Source organism: Gymnodraco acuticeps, unplaced genomic scaffold (assembly GCF_902827175.1).
Source record: "Gymnodraco acuticeps unplaced genomic scaffold, fGymAcu1.1, whole genome shotgun sequence".
NCBI lineage: Eukaryota > Metazoa > Chordata > Actinopteri > Perciformes > Bathydraconidae > Gymnodraco > Gymnodraco acuticeps.
The window spans coordinates 499,863-518,427 of NW_022990951.1; the positions used below are offsets into that span (position 1 = coordinate 499,863).

At 40.7% G+C, this 18,565-nt stretch overlaps 1 protein-coding gene across 1 annotated transcript; it reads right to left on the reverse strand.

Moving 5' to 3' along the window:
* Positions 1-15,355: 15,355 nt before the first annotated feature.
* Positions 15,356-17,921, reverse strand: LOC117558707 (tripartite motif-containing protein 16-like). Its single transcript, XM_034235060.1, has one exon. It carries the CDS (start codon positions 17,235-17,237, stop codon positions 15,579-15,581), a length of 1,659 nt encoding a protein of 552 aa, XP_034090951.1. The 5' UTR covers positions 17,238-17,921; the 3' UTR covers positions 15,356-15,578.
* Positions 17,922-18,565: the final 644 nt, after the last annotated feature.

The following is an 18,565-nucleotide window of genomic DNA, read 5'->3' on the forward strand; positions in this document are numbered from 1 at the left end:
GTCAAGGAAATCTCGGTCTGAAATGACCAATGGACATCGAGGAATCACTAAGGACCTACCCACCAAGTAAAAATAACATAAACCACGTGTCTCCCATCAGTTTAGGTCTGTGAGGAGAGAGAGAGAGAGAGACAGAGAAAATGGCTAAAAAAACCTTTACATTTGCCGACTTCGCTAGAGATTTTTTTCGCTAGCAGCAGTGAAGATAGAGCCTCAGAACCTGAAGTCTTCGACTCTTCTGAAGAAGAAGAATACAAAGACAACAACAAGGATCCATTTGGACATGGGTAAGTGTAAATATTACAGTAATAGTGTACTGGCAATGTGTGGGGAATACCGCGAAAATGAACAATAGGTTTATTGATATATATTTTTTATCGATAGTCATGAACTTTTTATTGGGACGAAATAGACTCCATTAGCAAATGTTTACTCTGTGTTAACGTTATTTTGGTGTGTAAAAGTGAGATTACATGTGTAGATGATTAAATTAATCATTTATTCGTCCCACAACGGAGACATTTACAGTGACATGTTTTTGCTATCGATTATTTTATCATACTGTTCTGTACAGATGAGACTTTGTCATAGATATATTTATATGTGTGCCTGTTATTATTTTACCATCCTGTACAGATGAGACTTTGTAATCAGATGTAGCCTATGTGTGTCTGTGATTTTATACTGAATGTAAAGTAACTGGAAATACGTGTGTGTGTGTGTGACTCCTTCTGCAACCTCCCAAACTTTATTTTTATGTGTGCATTGTTATTTGTGCTTGAGCAACATTTTACTTGAACTTTATTTCAATTAAATTAGTTGTAATTATTGTCCTACACAGGCGGCGTTTATCCAGCAGCCACAACATCCATCTGTGCCGGCCCCCGGGTCAAGATCTACTGTGGCTTAGGGCCTTCACCAGAGCCATCACCACCAAGGACCCACTGTCTTGGAAGACAGACAAAGACCTTGACACTGTCTTGACATTTATAATGAATAGTTGGTTGAAAGTTCTGATGTTCAATATTGTAAATAGTGAGATTTTCCAGTTTTTTATATTTATATAAATAGTTGGTTGAAAAAAACATATTTATAATAAATTGTTGGTTGAAAAAAAAAGGTTGAATGCTCAATTTGTATTACACATCACATGAACCTTGGTATGTAATATGAAGTCATTATTCAGTCCTGATGTATCTCAGTCCCTGCTGTGGTGAAAGTAGAGTGATAAACACCTATTTTACTCAAAATTTGAATTGAATTTTTTTCATTTTAGACATGAATAACACATTTATATACAGTGTAATTCAAATATTTCACTGCTTTTGTGATCCTAGGACTTTGGTAACCAAATCTAAAACACCAAAACAATTCGATCACATGAGTAAATTTGTGTTTTCACAAGAGTTTTGAAGATTTTCCAATCCATCACCCTAACCTCCTCTAGGGGGCATGCTCCCCCGGCAATATATATTTTTAAATGTTGAAGTTAAAAGCATCAATCTGGTGTGAGAGCAACATTAGGAGATCTATGGATACATCTCTCAACACCGAACTGTAAGCAGATTTTATTTTTCTTTATCGATATTTTACAAATCACTCCCCTTTTAAACTGTATTCTTTTTTTTTACTGTCATATAGTATTTTATACCAGTTTTTCCTTTATTCTCTTGTTTTTTTATAACTATAATGATCATATAAAGATGTGCCTTTACCTCACTGGTTGAGAAAAAGCTTCTTATATTCGTTAGCATAGCTAGCTAACCAGATGCTAATAACAGTCAAATTATTGACTGTATGATCAGTATGACAGATGAACAGATCGCCACTGGGCTTACAACTAAAGACACAGCCACGCAAAAGCTGCGGCATGTGTACGGCTCCTTATGGGTAGGCTACTGCAATTTTTGGAAATGCTGGATCGGCGTTCTGGTGCTCTCCGGCAGAACTGCACCCCTGTCAGACAAGACATATACCACGTGATGACACGTTAGGCTTGTGTTGTGTTCAAGGACCCTGACCTCGGCCAGGAAAAACAGGCACTCTCTTGTTTAATTATTTTGCGGTCTAGATTTATTTAATTTTTTGCGCGTGTTTTATAAATTACCTCGAGGGCCGCATCAAATGGCCTCGCGAGCCGTATCCAGCCACCTGGATAGATGTCTTGTAATGCACTGTTGCGGAACCTGTGACCCAAGATTTTCATTAATTGCATAACTACACCATAGTTGTGTATATGATATGTCAATACACCTTAGAAAATCTTGAAATCTTGAAAGGGATGTACAAAATAGCCATTATACAGTCTTTAATGAACTATTAGTAGAGAATAACGAGTAATGAATATACTTTATTACTCGTTTCCATTCATGTCAATTGCAGATAAATGTTTAGTCTTCTCAAGCACCAACTATCAAATATCTCTCCTGATTGTTGGCACTTGACAATCACCTTACCTCAATTTTACTCAGGTGTAACTACAGTCTGATTTAAGGGTTGTTTATATTTCACATCATTAATCAGAATCTGCAAAGTAACTCAAATAAATGTAGTGGAGTAAAAATACCAGGTTAACCTCTGAATTGTAGTGGAGTAGAATTAGAAAGTAACAATGAGCTGTCATGTGGGTATATATTAATGCTACGCATTATGGACACAAGTGATTTTCACCCATGTATTAATTAAATGTTTTACATTTGATAACACCAATGTGTTTAATACTGGCAACTTCTAATTGTGGGAAAAACGAAAACGTTCAGTAGAGACGTCCCATAGAACATTTTGCAAAACACAATAGCCAGCATGTGTAGTTCTGGGGGGGGAGGCGTTCGATTCCAGTTTTAGATAGTCTAGCGTGGTTTTGTTCCATTTCAAACAGCTGTTTCTCCGACATCCAATCCCAGAGCTTGAAGATGACTCACGGGGACAGTAGTCCTAAACGATAGCTGGGGATTATGGGTAGTGTAGTGTCTTCGGCCATCCTAAACTCCAAAATGTTTTTCGGATTTCATATCGCATTAACACCATATCCCAACGTGCATTGCGGCTAAAACATCCAATCAGCAAGCTTAAACCATAGCTGAGGATCTTGGGTAATCGGTTCAGAGGCTGTGTATCGCAATGATGCGACGTCTGCTTCCGGTTATTTTTATTTTGAAATTCTGTTCTTGACGGACGCCAAAAAAGCCTGAGATTATGGAATCAAACAAATAAATAAAAACAAGGATAATTGTGTGTTATTGTTGAGTAAATAATATGTGTTATTTAGAAAATAATAACAAATTAGAAGGAAAAAAAGATTAAAAAAAATACAGATTTCAGTATTTTGAGGATCTGAGCCCCATTTCTTTTCCTCACAGACGACAAAAAAAAGTAGATTTAAGACTTAAAGAAGCCCTATTAAAGTGGACCTATCATGCAAAATGCACTTGTGTACGTATTTTATACATGAATATGTGTCCCCGGTGTTCCAGGGAACTCACCAAGTGTCATAAACTACAACACACTCTCTTTTCCTCCGTACCCAAATCTTTTAAAAACGGGGCTACAACGAGCGGATACAGATTCCATCTGACCCGACGTCAGCCCGGAATACTGGGCGGTGACGCTCCGCCTATCAGGGGAATGGGGGGTTGCCACGGCCATTGCCGTGGCCGTGTTATTCAATGCAATCCCTCCCTCGCTGTAATTATCTCCGGTTAGTCCACCAGCAGATGACAAACACCCACCTCTCCGACTCCGCCTCTTCCAAAGGAACGAGCAGAGTGCGGCAGAGTTTCAGTTAGATTTTTTTTCGCCGGTCAACATATCCGTTAAAGTTTAAATCTTCCGGACAAAATTTGAAAAGTGCCGGTCAAAGGTCTTCTTTGTTATTTATTGAGCTTTAAAACAAATTAATAACGACTATATATAATCATATAAGAATAATACACGGAGGACAAAGCCTCTCTTTTCCTCTCCCTCTTCTGAGAGCCCAGCACAGCTGATCTCAGATTACGCTCCCCTCTCCTGCAGGGGGGCGTGGTCAGCTGCAGCTCATTTGCACTAAAGCTATGTCACAGAATCAGCCCTTGCAAAAACAGGGCTAGAAAATAGAGCGAAATGAGGCATTGCTAAAATGCATGATCTGTTTGCAGGGGCGGATCTACGGGGGGGATGCGAGGGGGGGCAGCTGCCACCCCCCCACTGTAGTGCCTTGCCCCCCTAACTTGTGTGTCCCTAAAACTGTACTTTTAGAAACAAACCTACACTATGTCCACAAGCTTCTCAAGCAACGAAACAAGCAGTTCATTAATTAAAAGTGAATAATTTTAAATATCATCTTAGGCCTGTTAAAACTGCAGCTACGGCCCTGCATTAAACTGCAGAGCGGCGTTCACACAGACAGCGGCTCACACCGCTGCAGAGAGGGAGCGAGCTGTCCCAGCACCTGAAGGTGGATCAGCTTCCCCTGGGAGCATTTCCCCTTCCACTAGTTTTGTTTTTACTAAAGACCAGTGGCGAGCCGTGACTTTTATACCTAGGCCCTCTGACCCCCCTTCCCTCGAGAAAAAAAAGAAGAGATATTACGTCACAGCGTATACTTCAGCCGAATATCAAAACCGCAGCCCGGGGTGCAAAACGCATCAATGACAGCGACCCTCTACCACACAAAACAACACCATTTATATAAACGCCTATCATGACAGAGCACCCACAGCCAAGTAACAATTACAAATGAATTAAGTCGGCACTTCGGCCCACATTGAAAATGACTTAGGCCTACCTTTGATGATAAATCACTGAAACACAAAGTCCATCCTCCTGTCCTTTTGGATGAAGCACTTGCGGGTCATTCAGCTGATCCTTTGTCACTTCAGTTTATCATTGTAACTCAATCTTGAAAATGACTCGGTTAATAATTTCGCAACGATGTCATCACTATCACTGAAGTGAGCCATCATGAACGAACTTATGCTAATTATAAATCTATCGATCATAAATCTATCGATCATAAATCTATCGATCATAAATCTATCGTTTAGATTTATGATTCGAAAATAATAAAAGTAGGGTAGATATGTGGATATTATCCGGCTGAACAAAACGTGCATTTATCTAACAGGTTCGTTTTCCACAGACCTTATTTCCAGCTATTTTCCAAAACCCTATGGAGAAATCCCACTGCTTTCTGTCGAGGGAATCCGAGCGAAGCTTACTTCCGGGTTTTAGGACGCGTCACTGCACCACTTGCATAGATCTCACAGCGGGCGGAACTTGTCATAAAGTCCGCGAAAATAATGCCCGCCCATTTAGAGGGAAGATATGATTGGTCAATTGTACTGTCATTTGACATTACTCTCTCATTGAGTTACTATAGCGGGCCCTCTGTGAATGTAGAGAGGGACCAACAAGCTCGCCGTCTTCACATAACTCGCAGAGACGGCATTTAACCCTTCACATTCCAACAGAAACTGAACAGGCAGATTCGAAGGATTTATTTCTTTGGAAATATTATTTTAAATACAATTAAATCAAGTTATTTTGGTAAAACTAATGAAAAATGTAACAACAAAAAAATATTTTAAAAAAGTTTTTTTTTCAATGTTTTCAAATATTATTTTTTAGAATATCTTAGGCCCTCACAGAGGGCCTAGAGGGCCCTGACGGCTCGCCACTGCTAAAGACGAGAGCTTGAAACTAAATATGAATAAAACGCTGCCGTTTGAATCGATAGCGTTTAACAGACGGTCGCTGTTTGGGACGTTACGTTACAAAATACTACGCAGACAGCGCTAGCTGGGAGATCGATCACTTTATTTGCTTAACTATGCGGTACTATTAAATCCACGTAAATTACACATCACAGCAATGAGGCCAGATAAATTAAACCAGGATACATCCTTTACCGTCAAACTGGATCTGAACACAGCTGCCTGTGCGTTTGATCAATACTTTTTGATGTTATATTTATATGCTACTTATCAGCTACATGGCCCTAACGTGTAAAGTTATACACGCATTTGTACCAGTGCTTTTCACAAGTAGACTCTTGCAGGCCAGAGTAGTAGGAGTGATTCAACAAAAGAACACAAAGACATATCTGAGAAGTGATCAGGACGAACAGAAAGAGGAAAAGGAAAATCAAATCAAGTACATAGCACATTTATAAACGATTTTTGGTCGAGCCAAAATAAAAATAAAGAAAAGAGAGTTCACTGAAGAGACCAGGAGGGTCAGAGCAGGAGGAAGTCAGGAGGAGATGAAGACATTAGTGAAGAAGAATAAATGTATGTGAGGATTGAGGAATAAAGATGAAGTTTCAGAAAGAGGGACAGAGGCAGGGATCAGGAGGCAGATGAAACTCCAGCTGGACCACATGGTATGTTTTTATTCTCCTTGCATACATATTCCATTACAGCAGCACAATCTAGCGGCTCTTATATTGAGAAATATTTATTGAAATGTGTTGCTACACAGGTCACCTTTAGCTCTCTTAAGAGATGGGTGATGTCATTTGTGTACTTAATTATAACTAAGTACTTTTACTGTAGGCCTACTTACAGTAAACAGAATTCTAGGGTATCAAGAGTATTTTCTGCTGTTTTATATACTATATTTGAGTTTGTTGGTCTGAACACCTTGTTTCTCTTGTGCATTAAGAACACTTGTGTTAGGGCATGATTTAACAATAAATAGGTAATATACAGTATAAAATACCACATACTGTCCACCCTCCCATGCCACCCTGGAATGTAAAACATGTAAAATGTTCTAGAACCGCGACTGTCTATTTGGTATTTTGAAAAAAAAACTTCGCAGACATGTTTTATATAAGTATAGCCCTACAATACATGTGTCAAATATAGCATGATACCACTTTAAGCTTTTTGGGGTTCCCTTTCCAAGGAAACATCCACACCAACCTGACGAAACATGTGCAAGGTTTACTAAAAGAGCTGCATTAGCAAAAAGGTTTTCACATGTTTTTCTAAAAAAAAAGAAAATCTGAATTTATAAAGTATTTCTTAATCATAAAAATAAATAAAATATATGAAAATGCAAATTTTTCTTTTTCAGAACAATAAGTTAGTTATTCTTATAATATAATAAATTGAAAGACTTAGATTTTCACGTTTGTCCTCTTAACTCTTTTATTAACAAAAAAAACCAAACATTACATTTTTTCCAGACATGTAAATATGGCACTCATCTCATATGTTGAACATAGAAACGCAATTTATTACAAACTCAACCTGTTGGCTTTTCTTTTTTATGAGTTTTCTTTTAATGTGTTTTGTTTCATTATTCAAACTTTCATTTATGCATTCAACACATTGAGACTTATTAAAAAATAAACGAAATTTAGAATAAAATATCTACAATGAAAGAAGCTCTGGTGCTTTCTCTCTTAAGACTCAAGCTTTACAAGAGAAATAACTAAATATAAATACATCAATATCGATATTCAACAAATATTTAGAGCAAAGTTTACATTTCCATGCAGAGAAATATGAGTAGAGGTTAACAGAAACCCTCCTGAGCAGTGACAGCCTCCATGGCTAAACAGACACAGGAAGGAGCGCCGCCTAAAGAAACTCCAACATCTACAGAACAACTCATGAGAAGATGTTAAAGCACATCCCATAATGTTTGATTGACAGCTGATCTCTGTGCAGTGAAGACATGAACAATCAGCTCTCAGCAACAATGATGGACACAATGAGTTTAAGAAGTAGAAGAGTTCCTCAAATGACTTCAGGCTATTTCAGTTTACAAAACTCAGCTGTGTCTCCATAACCATAACCAAGCCCAACTCCAGCATGTAGCGACTGAGTGAATGTGGTCTGGACTCTGTGGAGGAGAGTCATGGTTTCAGAGATGCTGTAGAAGGACAGAATACCTGCTCTGTGATCCAGGTACACTCCTACTCTGGAGGACAGAGGACCTGAGACGGGAGTGATGTTTGTTTTTTTGTTTGTTTTTTGTTTTGAAACTCTAAGGACCAAGATTTGTCATTGTATCCAAATCCACTTTCACCCCCACTCCCTGCTCTGATGATATTCTTGTATGCGACTGCTACATCAACTCCTCCCCCTCTCCACTCCACCTCCCAGTAACAATGTCCAGTCAGACTCTCTGTACTCAGGACCTGAGGACAATAAGTGAATCTGTCTGGATGATTAGAATAAGACTGTTGTTGTCTCAAGTATGTTGCTTTTCTGCCCCCCTCAGATATTAACAGCTGTGTGTTTGCTGTGTTTGGATCCAGGGTGATCTCCTGTGAATATCTTAAGAACCCAGCTCTGGTGGTGGGCTCTGCTGCTGACAGTAAAACATCCACTTCAGTCAGTGAGACGTTTGTCCATTCCTCTCTCAGGACGTCCTGTAGTTTGTCTCTGACTGCTGACAGGGCCGCCGTCACGTCCTCAAAGTAGCTCAGAGGACGGAGGTTGATGCTGGAGGAGTGTGTAGCTTCACTGAGGGCTGGCAGTGAGGGGTAGCTGTGCAGAAACTGGTTGTGATCCTCTGTGTGAGACAGCAGCTTCAGCTCAGCATCTCTCCTCTTCAGCTCAACCATCTCCTGCTCCAGCTTCTCCTGAAGCTCTCTGACTCGACTCACTTCTCTCTTCTGCTGGGATCTGACCTGCTGCTTCACATCAGAGCTTCTTTTCTCCATGAGACGGATCAGCTCAGTGAACATCTTCTCACTGTCCTCCACTGCTTTATCAGCAGAGCCATTGACGGCCTCCACCTCCTGCTGAAGCAGCTTCACCTCCTTCTCTCTGTCCTGGATTCTCTGCTGGATGTTTTGTCGACTCCCCTCCAGCTCTCTCTGCCTCTCAGTCCTCTCTGCTGCAGCTGACACCGTGTCGTGGCCTTTGTGTTCGTCCACAGAGCAGAGAGAACAGATACACTGCTGATCAGTGCGGCAGAACATCTTCATCACCTCGTCGTGACGAGAGCAGATGTTCTCCTGGAGCTTCTTGGAGGGCTCCACCAGCTTGTGTTTCTTTAATGGAGCTGCGTCATAATGAGGCTGGAGGTGTTTCTCACAATAAGAGGCCAGACACTGCAGACAGGACTTACAGGCTCTCCGTTTTCTCCCAGTGCAGACATCACAGGCCACATCTTCAGCTCCAGCATTGCAGAGATCAGCAGGAGCAGCTTGGAGTCCAGTCTTCTTCAGCTCCTCCAAAGCTTTTTAGTTTTAGTTTTTATTGACAGGTTTGTTCTTATTGAGTTTGTGTTTTCTTCTGGCTCTGCTTGCATGTTTCCATCATTTTGTTCTGCTCTGGGTTTCTTTGTTGTCTTTCGATCAATTTCCTTCCCACAAAGTTTGCAGTTGAATGCATTGCATACGCTGCCGTGGATGCTTGCTCACATGGGACAACATAGCATTCTCACAACACAGCAAATAAATATAACCAAGGAGAAATCCGTAAAATAGGAACTCATAATTATTGCAGGGCTTTTTGTTTTGCACCCTTGTTTTTAATTTGACGATTGTTTATCAACTCTCAGGGGGCATTTTAGCCGTGACCCTCCATTCATTCCTGTTGATTGATTCTTGCCTCATGCACACAGGCCCTATAGGTCATTCAGATTACGACAGCAATAACCAATAGGTGTTATTTAGTTTATAGGTGCAGTGGAAGTGTGGCTGTGAGATGTGTGTTTATAGCCTACCATATATTATGTAATTTAAAACATAGCAGTATTACCCAACAAGGTGTCCTTGTGTTTATATGGGTGTGACTGTACTGCGGGTTGTACCAGGTTCGCATGTATTGGCAGCTGTACAGTTTGTCATTCAGAACGGCTTGTATCCGCCTTAGTTATTAGAGTCATATGAGGTTGCCTTTTGAAGCTCTGTCACCTCACTTCACTTGTTTTGTTTGTTTGGTGGTTCTCTTTGTGTTGCGTTTTGGAGGAAGTTGCGTTAGAAGTGGGATTTAAAGGAACAGACACAGATCATTTCAGGGACACTGCTGCAGCAAACGTCTCTCTCCTCTGGGAAATCACTGTCAGTGCGGACCTCTTAATGTCATCCAACATGTGCTTTCCTATGAAAATCTGCAGGAATAAATTAAGTATAAGTACTAAGAAGAAAATATAAACACGGTTTTAGTACTGACTGCTGAGTAGTGCTGGGTCAAGAGGAAATACAGAAAACTAAAACAGCAGATGGTAAAGATTTAATTAGTCACATAATGTTTACAGAGGACATATGGCTAATGGCCAACTGCAGTCCTTGGGCAGGTACACAATAAAACAATCTCTATCACACTCACAATTATAAAACAGACTAAAGTGTAAAATAACAACCTTAGAAAATGTTTGTGGATCGAACACAAGCACCCATTGTTTTTATTTTAGTAACATCCAGAGCCATATAATAGAAGAGTTATGACATCTCCGTTCACTCCAATGGACCACTTTTTTACAGCAATGGCGGATCGTGGAGCCTCTCAATCGTTCCCCGGAAGTTAGCGCCAAGGCTAGCAGAGCTGTGGAGTTGCAGCATAATAGACCGTTCGTGACGGACTTTTAAAGGTAAGAAGAAGTTTAAAGATGTATATTGCGGATATTATCAGTACATCTGATTCAATTGAACATGTGTATTAAAGGATGTCAGTGGATTATCCCTAAATTAGTAGATTTAGGGAACGTTTACAGATAACAGATCAAGCTAGGATACCGAAGCAAGTTAGCAACACACGTTGAACAGCCTTTTAATTGTAAATTCCGTTCTCTTAATGTCTATTTGGTCCAACGTTGTTGAATTAGAGAAGAGGGGTTTCTAAACGGGATTCTATGTGGGGGTGGAGGGAGTTAAATATTAGATAAATATAACTTTGGTGCGTGTAAGAGTGAGTGTTTTTAGCAGAGCCATATTGTGTCCTTGTGATTATGTTGATTATTACCTGCCTGTATAATGTTGCAGCTCAGCTGATTTTGGATTGATGGTAAAGGGAGAGGAACTTAAGTGAGAGTGAACACACAAGGTAAGTTTAATACTACTGTTTTATATAAGTAAGCATACTAAACATGTATTATATCACTGTATTATATAAGTAATCTTGTTAGTAACCTACTGTATGGCAGGTGGAGGGGCAGTGATGTTACAGGTGGAGGAGCAAGACTGCAAGACTGCAAACTCACAAGACAGAGAAATCGAAGTTTGTTCTCCAGAGATGAGGTTGATTTCACTTACATTTTTTCATATTTTCTAAAGATGTGGAAATGGCACAAAAAAAAATTGAGAGCTATAACCAAGACAACTTTAACAACATGAGTAGACAGCCACCAAGGTTTTTCAAGTCCCTCTCTTACTCCATTTTGCCAACCCAAACTTCCAGGTACATGACGGGACACCTTGCTTGTTTTTGTTGTTTGCGCTCCTCTGGCAGGTGGAGGGCAGTGATCCCTTCCCTTCTTCCCTCAATCTTTGAGACGAATGTAAGTAGAAGACATGGCACTGTAAATGTTCGAACATTTAAAATATTATACCACTTAAAAATAAGAAATATTACTTTTGTTACTAAGAGTTCATACTTATTATACCTGTGTCACCTTTCACACTATCGCTGTGATCATGAGCTATGGGCTTTGTAGATACAGGTCCCGGGGTGAATCGTGGTGCAGGGGCCCTTCTCTTTTTGACCACAGGGCGATGCACGAAGATGGTGGGTATAGCCTCTGCTCTCAGCCTAGTCTTGCCCTTTTTTGTCTTGACAAACTGGTCTGCATCAAAATGTGCCTCCGGAGTGACTTGAGGTTACTTCACACACAGAACAACTCAGTTGTGTCTGCCCACATACATATTCCATAGTGGTTGAATACACAGTATTAGGAAACACTTTATACTGGACATGTTATACTCATTACATACTGTATATACAATATGACCAAGAATGTGAGACAACTTTATAGAAATTCATATCACATATGTTACTGATGCCATTTGTCATACTTTGTTAAACTCACAAATAATAAAGTTCCATAACTTCAGTTGGGAACAAAGACCACACCTTATCTCCCCAAGGCAATTTCCCATCCAATAGGTGTGCTATATAGGTGTGTATAACCCTTTCTCCTGTCTGTTTATCCCTCTTTCAGCACAAGAACCAGAGGGGGATTCAATGGAGCCTGAATACCTGCACTGAGACCCTCACCCTGCACCCTGAGTCTCAACTCTCAGTGTTTTTCAAGCCTTTCCCTGTTTTTTGTATTAAACAAAACATTAAGCTTTCCCAATAGTGTGGTTTTCGTTTTGTGAAAAAGTGCAAATGCAGTGTTTGTATATAAATCACATATTTTGTTGCTGTTGGTCGTGAAATTGCTCCTGCTTCCTCCGCTCTGTGTCAGTGGGGAAGCTGTACATTCGTACTCCTTTCTCTGAGCGATTTGAGCATCCCCAGGCAGCACAGCAAACCATGGTGGAGACTAGGAGGCAGCACAGCACACCAGGACAACACGGAGGAAAAGGCACAGACAAACTGCATGATATGCTATTCAATGTTTATTGAATTCCATGTATTTGCAATGGATGTTCCTAAAGCAACACATTTAACATCATCATCATGCTGCTGCTGCTGCTAGTCCTTTGATAGTCACCTGTCGGTCTCCTGTCCTTTCTGAAAGCCATAAAGATGACATTAGTCATTTAGATAACTTGTGTCCTCAATTACAATGGTTACTGAAACTACCATGACTTTAAGAAAATGGTAGACATTAATCTAATCTGAATTTTAAAGCATTACTTTAGATCCCCTCCCTCTAAATATATCAAACATTAGAAAGTGATGCTCCTGACTACCATACAAGTTTAAGAAGATAATATTGGTTTTAAAGAATTCAAAGCTATAAATAAACAGCAACAGGCTCTTTAACCAAGGCACTGTTAGCCTAACATGTAAACTAGTTGTTCACACTAATCCTAATATTATCACTTAATATTAGCAAATTCTATTTTATTTTTAAAAACATATTGATGTAAATACATACACATATCGATTTGTTATATAAATATTGCAAATCAAAACCTTTATTCACTAATAATTACCAAAAATCGTAATTCTATCTCCTGTTATCAATGCATTCACATTGCCCGCCATGAACTTCCGGGGAACGATCCTCTTCTACATGAACCACGTGACGATAACCGTTTTTGGACTTCCGTTGTCGTAACTCTTCTATTATATGGCTCTGGTAACATCCATGGGAGTAATTATTTTTTCAAGGTGAGTGCTTGTAAAGAATATCTTATGTTATGTTGTTTTGAATGGTGGTGTAGAAACGTTTTACAGCATGCTCTGCAACGTAAGCCAACTATTTCCTTAGCAATACTTTAAGAAGGTGGAAGACTCTTCCCGTATCAACAACCTACTGGCGACATGAACTCTGACCCAACATGAATAAAATGACCTCAAGACCAGAACTACTCAATATCTGTTTCCTCGTGTGTGTCTGGTTCAACAAAATGTCTTCACAACTAAACTTGACCAAATTAATTCAGACTATTGTTACAGTTTTTAAGGCTCTGTGATCAATCCTCTTTATTGTCTTAGTGCTCAAACACCATCTTAGTGTCTCTGAGATGTTTCAGTTACATTAGTTACTGCCTCAGCTCTACTCTCAGATCAGTTTCACATTTTCTCCATCAGCTTTGTATGATAACATAAAATGAAGAACAAAACAACCTTTCATTTAAACACCTTTATTCATTATGTAAACCTCCATTTTAGATCAAACATCCCGTCAGTAAAGTCTGTTCAATGATTACAAGATCAGATTCACTTCATTCACACAATCAATGTGTTCAACCAGAATCTCAGCTAATAAAACAAAATAAGAAATTATTAACTAAAAGTTGTATAACACATCATAACACTTAATGTGTACAGTGAACAACAACAACAACAACAACAACAACAACAACAACAGTTAGTCTGCAAAAATAATGAATGTAATAATAAAGGTATTTGTTCCTCACACAATCAATTTGTTGACCAAAATCTGAGCTATTTAAAATAAAATACCTTATTTACTTATTGATTATGATCTTAAAGGTGATTAATATCATTGTAATGCTTTCTCTCCTAAGACTCAGGCATTAAAAGAGAAATAAATATTTATAAATGCATCAATAGAAATATTCAACAAATATTTAGAGCAAAGTTTACATTTCCATGCAGAGAAATATGAGTTGAGGTTAACAGAAATGCTCCTGAGCAGTGACATGGCTAAACAGACACAGGAAGGAGCGCCGCCTAAAGAAACTCCAATATCTACAGAACAACTCATGAGAAGATGTTAAAGCACATCCCATAATGTTTGATTGTCAGCTGAGGCCTATACTACGAAGCCGGATTTTCGCTTAGCCGGCTAACTTCAGGGAAAACTCGGGGTTTCCGGCCCTACGATGCCGGTTCTCTTTTTAGCGGGCTAGATCTCCATGGTAATTTATGAGCGGCTAACCTGGGGCCTGTACTACGAAGCAGGATTTTCGTTTAGCGAGCTAACTTCCTGGATTTCCGGTCCTACGACACTGGTTCACTTCTTAGCGGGCTAGATAACTTATGCTGAGCGGCTAGCCTGCTCCGGAGCAGGATAGGTTCCAGGATAAGAGATCAACTCAGTGAAAGCACCACGCCTGCTGACCAATCAGAGCTCAGTGTGCGGAGGAAATACAGTTTAAACTGCCGTTGCAGGAAAGACGGCCGGCCAAAATCACCGACTGTGTGAACGTGAAAATGAACAGAATATCACCTCCCATCTTCAGAGCAATCTGACTATTATAACATTAGCGTTAAGAAAGCTTACTTAAATATCTGCCATAAGTAACCGGATCAAAGTAACATTACGTAGCCTACAGTCCGCGGCACTGTGAGACGTCGATGTGTCCCATTATCATTCATATCACATCATATCACATCATAATGTATCATATATTTCCTTATCTGAGTCAGCTTCTTGAGCCGTATCTGGCCGTGCAACACAGTGTCACATACTGTATGCAGAAGTATTATTTTAAGCAACACATTAAGTTGACGAAACACTCGAGTCAAATGTAATTAAAGTCAGATCCACTCGTGTCTTAGACGGAGCAGTGATATCATTAACCTGTTACCAGCTGTATTCACCTTGCAGGTGCAGCTATGTGGCTTTTATCCTGGATAAAGTGTTTAAGTCATGGATGTTTAAAGTTTGACTTCTTCATATTTGTCTAATATTATAGTTCACTTTTCATTCAGGAAGTATGACGCTGCGCTGTCAGTGCACTTCTCCATGTTTGTGATTGGTCAAATGTTGCTAACCCCGTCCCTTTTATGTGAACGCGCACCTAACTAGATAGGACACGGCTGGCTTGAGCAATCCACTTGATAACCCGCGTCGAAGGACCGTTTTGCGAGAACGCGTATATTTTGGATTAGGCCAACTGGCTAACTCAAACATATCCAGGTTATGTTGAACCGGCTTCGTAGTACAGGCCTCTGATCTCTGTGCGGTGACGACATGAACAATCAGCTCTCAGCAACAATGATGGACACAATGAGTTTAAGAAGTAGAAGAGTTCCTCAAATTACTTCAGGCTATTTCAGTTTACAAAACTCAGCTGTGGTTCCATAACCATAAGGCCAAAATCCAGCATGTAGCGGCTGAGTAAATGTGGTCTGGACTCTGTGGAGGAGAGTCATGGTTTCAGAGACGCTGTAGAAGGACAGAATACCTGCTCTGTGATCCAGGTACACTCCTACTCTGGAGGACTGAGGACCTGAGACAGGAGTGTTGATATTGTTGTAACGAAATGAATAACTGTTTTGTTTACACTCTAATGACCAAGATTTGTCATTGCGTCCAAATGCACATTCACCCCCACTCCCTGCTCTACTGATATTCTTGTATGCGACTGCTACATCAACTTCTCTGCCTCTCCACTCCACCTCCCAGTAACAACGTCCAGTCAGACTCTCTCTACTCAGGACCTGAACACAATTTGTGAATCTGTCTGGGTGACTAGAATAAGACTGTTCTTGTCCCATGAGTGTTGCTTTTCTGCTCCCCTCAGATAATAACAGCTGTGTGTATGCTGTGTTTGGATCCAGTGTGATTTCCTGTGAATATTTTAAGAACCCAGCTCTGGTGGTGGGCTCTGCTGCTGACAGTAAAACCTCCACTTCAGGCAGTGAGACGTTTGTCCATTCCTCTCTCAGGACGTCCTGTAGTTTGTCTCTGACTGCTGACAGGGCCGCCGTCACGTCCTCAAAGTAGCTCAGAGGACGGATGTTGATGCTGGAGGAGTGTGTAGCTTCACTGAGGGCTGGCAGTGAGGGGTAGCTGTGCAGAAACTGGTTATGATCCTCTGTGAGAGACAGCAGCTTCAGCTCAGCGTCTCTCCTCTTCAGCTCAGCCATCTCCTGCTCCAGCTTCTCCTGGAGCTCTCTGACTCGACTCACTTCTCTCTTCTGCTGGGATCTGACCTGCTGCTTCACATCAAAGCTTCTTTTCTCCATGAGACGGATCAGCTCAGTGAACGTCTTCTCACTGTCCTCCACTGCTTTATCAGCAGAGCCATTGACAGCCTCCACCTCCTGCTGAAGCAGCTTCACCTCCTTCTCTCTGTCCTGGATTCTCTGCTGGATGTTTAGTCGACTCCCCTCCAGCTCTCTCTGCCTCTCAGTCCTCTCTGCTGCAGCTGACACCGTGTCGTGGCCTTTGTGTTTGTCCACAGAGCAGAGATAACAGATACTCTGCTGATCAGTGCGGCAGAACATCTTCATCACCTCGTCGTGACGAGAGCAGATGTTCTCCTGGAGCTTCTTGGAGGGCTCCACCAGCTTGTGGTTTTTCAAGACATGTAATTCATTATGACACTGGAGGTGTTTGTCACAATAAGAGGCCACACACATAAGACAGGACTTACAGGCTCTCAGTTTTCTCCCAGTGCAGACATCACAGGCCACATCTTCAGCTCCAGCATAGCAGAGATCAGCAGGAGCAGCTTGGAGTCCAGTCTTCTTCAGCTCCTCCACTAAAGCTGCTAACATGGTGCTTTTCAGCAGGACAGGCCTCGGTGTGAAGCTCTGCCTGCACTGAGGGCAGCTGTGGATTAGCTCTCCATCCCAGTGGTGTTTAATACACTTCATGCAGTAGCTGTGTCCACAGGGAATAGTGACCGGATCCTTCAGTAGATCCAGACAGATGAAACAAGAGAAGGTTTCTCGGTCCAGCTGAACTCCTCCCTGCGCCATCCCACCTCTCAGTGATAGTTACGGACTGCAGACAGAAGGTAAAATATCCACTTTCTCTGAACAGAAACAATCTCTGACGGACAACAAATCTCCTCTCCTTCTGCTTTTGCTCGCTCACTGCAGAGAATGAGGAGCACAGCTCCAATGAGAACAGCTTTCTCATTTAACATGTTGCTTGTTACTTGTTACTACATGTGAAGGGGAGGGAACAATCAAATACTTTGATAGGGTGTAGCTCAGTTTGTTTTATAGCAGGAAGCGACAGGTTAAACTGCATTCAACAATTCTTTGTGTGATAGGCAGGGTGTGTTATGTCATTAACAAAGTGCAATAAGAGTATTTAGACATAAAGCTATGACATATCATCATTTTTCTTCAGATGTCCAAGTTGTGAGGGAATAATTCTGTCTTACTCACAAGATATTTAACTGTTGACGTTTATAACCAACCCTGACTCGTTATCTCCTTTAAAGAATGTGCTGCTGCACTCATTCTCAGTTTTATGACCGGTCAACTCTCGGTCACAGAGCCTAAGAGTCAGGCAAGTGATTGAGTGTCTCCAAATGTTGGGGATATCTCCAGTGTTCCCAGCTGTTGATTAACTCTCTGTAAACTAGTTAAAATGTCTATTCTATCGAGAGGGAGGCTGGGCAGAATTGATGTGGCAACTCTCCGGGCAGTCAGAACCTCTGGCTGCTGTAACTTGTGATATGAATTCTCCGGCCGATACTTGTAATAAACTACCAGTGTTTGACATCAAAGCTCCAACTCTCCTCGTGTCTCTCTGAGTCCTGACTCTCCATTGCTGCAGAAGTTTCCCTTACACAAGTAAAGTTAATGTTCTTTCCAAAAAAGAATAAAAACAATGTGTGCTGTTTATTTTATTTCCATGTGTTTGCCTCTTTATTTAAAACTTGTTGACATTTGGAAGGAAATTCCTTAATGCAACGATAGACTGAATAGACTGTCAGGCTGAACACGATGAAAACAGCCTGATATTTACACTTCAAAATAGAGCAAACCCCTCCCCCCATGTGTTAATTAAGTCATGTGTAAAGAGAGACACTGATAGAGGGAGGAAGAGGAGCAGCTGTTCATCAAACTCACCTCTCTGAGACCCCAAAGCACAGATGGGATTTTAACGACAAAAGTTGCTAATAGTGTTTTTTTCCCCACCAAACAACACGTGCTGATACCATCTCTGTTGCATACCATGTTTCTGCACTAAGAAATACATCTTCTGATATTAGTTTGGTATAGAAGTAAAGAAACCATGTGAAAGTGAACTTATTGGGTGTGTCTCTAGAGCAGTGGTTCCCAAACGGTGT